This window comes from Silene latifolia, chromosome Y, assembly GCF_048544455.1.
Source record: "Silene latifolia isolate original U9 population chromosome Y, ASM4854445v1, whole genome shotgun sequence".
Lineage (NCBI taxonomy): Eukaryota > Viridiplantae > Streptophyta > Magnoliopsida > Caryophyllales > Caryophyllaceae > Silene > Silene latifolia.
The window spans coordinates 221,598,037-221,599,620 of record NC_133538.1 but is presented as its reverse complement, the minus strand read 5'-3'; the positions used below and the strand labels follow the sequence as shown (position 1 = coordinate 221,599,620).

Sequence of the window (1,584 nt, the reverse complement as noted above, 5' to 3'; positions counted from 1 at the left end):
AGAACTATTTCCAAGATCCTCCAAGGCGGATTCTATTGGCCCTCTATGTTCAAAGACATACACTACTTGGTGAAATCATGTCATGCGTGCCAACGCACCGGTAACATTGACATAAGGAATGAGATGCCCCTTAACAACATCCTTGAAATTGAACTATTCGATTGTTGGGGTATAGACTTAATGGGACCATTTCCCAACTCATGCGGCAATGAATGCATTTTGGTCGCTGTAGACTATGTTTCGAAGTGGATAGAGGCGGTTGCATCACTAACCAATGACTCCAAGGTTATGATGAAGTTGTTCAAAAGCACAATCTTCCCCCAGTTCGGAACTCCACGAGTTGTGATAAGTGATGGTGGATCCCATTACCGGAAAAGTACGTTCAAGTCGTTGTTAGAAAATCACGGGGTAAGACATAAGACCGCCCTTGCCTACCACCCTCAAACAAGTGGGCAAGTGGAAATGTCTAACCGGAAAATCAAAGCGATTCTAGAAAAGGTGACAAACAAGAACCGGAACGATTGGTCACAAAAGTTGTCGGATGTCTTATGGCTCTCCGCACGGCATACAAAACACCATTGGGAACCACGCCCTACAAGCTTGTGTATGGAAAAGCTTGTCATTTGCCCGTTGAGTTGGAGCACAAGGCTTGGTGGGCTCTTAAAGAAATGAATTTTGATTTTGATGCCGCCGGAGAAGTTCGATTCCTTCAAAAAAATGAACTAGAAGAATTGAGGTTGGAAGCTTATGAGAGCTCCAAAATCTACAAGGATCAAACGAAGAAATGGCATGATGCCAAAATTGTGAAGAAAGATATCGGTGTAGGAGACCTTGTTCTCCTTTTCAATTCCAAGTTGAAAGTGTTCCCGGTTAAGCTACGATTGAGGTGGTCGGGACCTTTCAAGGTGTTGGATATATCTCCTTACGGTACCTTTGACTTTGGAGTGAGGAAGGAGGAACCTTCAAATTTAATGGGCAACGAGTGAAATGTTACTACGAAGGAGATGACAAGGGTCCTATTGAAGTACTCTACCTCGTGGAACCCCCTCCCAATTAGGAGATAAGTTGAAAGTTCTTGAACAATGAATTGGTTTGGTGAAGTTCCACAAGAACCACCATTTGTACATACCATGCATTTAGATAGGTAATGGGAATTTGGAACTTTTCTACTTGGCAAGTTGGATTGATGACATGATGTCATTATGAGGAAAACCGAGGATCAATATGGAACAAAGGCACAACCTTCAATTGGCCAAATCCTGACCTAATGAGTCGCTACAAAAGAGGAAAGCACGCAAATCAAGGCCAATTGAAGAAGTGATTTTAAAGTTGGAGGGAAATGAGGAAAACACGTAGGCATGTACTCCCAGCCGGGGTACCGGCGGCCGGTCCTTGGACCGGCATGTAAGTTCGTGATTGTTTCAAGCTAAATTTGAAGGATTATAGAGAAGAATCTCCCAGCTGGCAGGCCGGCACCCGGTCCACCGGCTCGTAGAGCAGCTATTGAGATTATGGTGGAAAAGACATGGAAGGGGGGTATGAGCCGGTAGGCCGGCAGCTGGTCAACCGGCTGGGAAAATTCCC

The 1,584-nt window shown here is 44.8% G+C and overlaps 1 protein-coding gene across 1 annotated transcript; it reads left to right on the top strand.

Annotated features, from left to right (window-relative positions):
• Positions 1-548: 548 nt before the first annotated feature.
• Positions 549-986, top strand: LOC141630113 (uncharacterized). The gene has a single exon (XM_074442987.1). The coding sequence runs from the start codon at positions 549-551 to the stop codon at positions 984-986; it is 438 nt and encodes a 145-aa protein (XP_074299088.1).
• Positions 987-1,584: the final 598 nt, after the last annotated feature.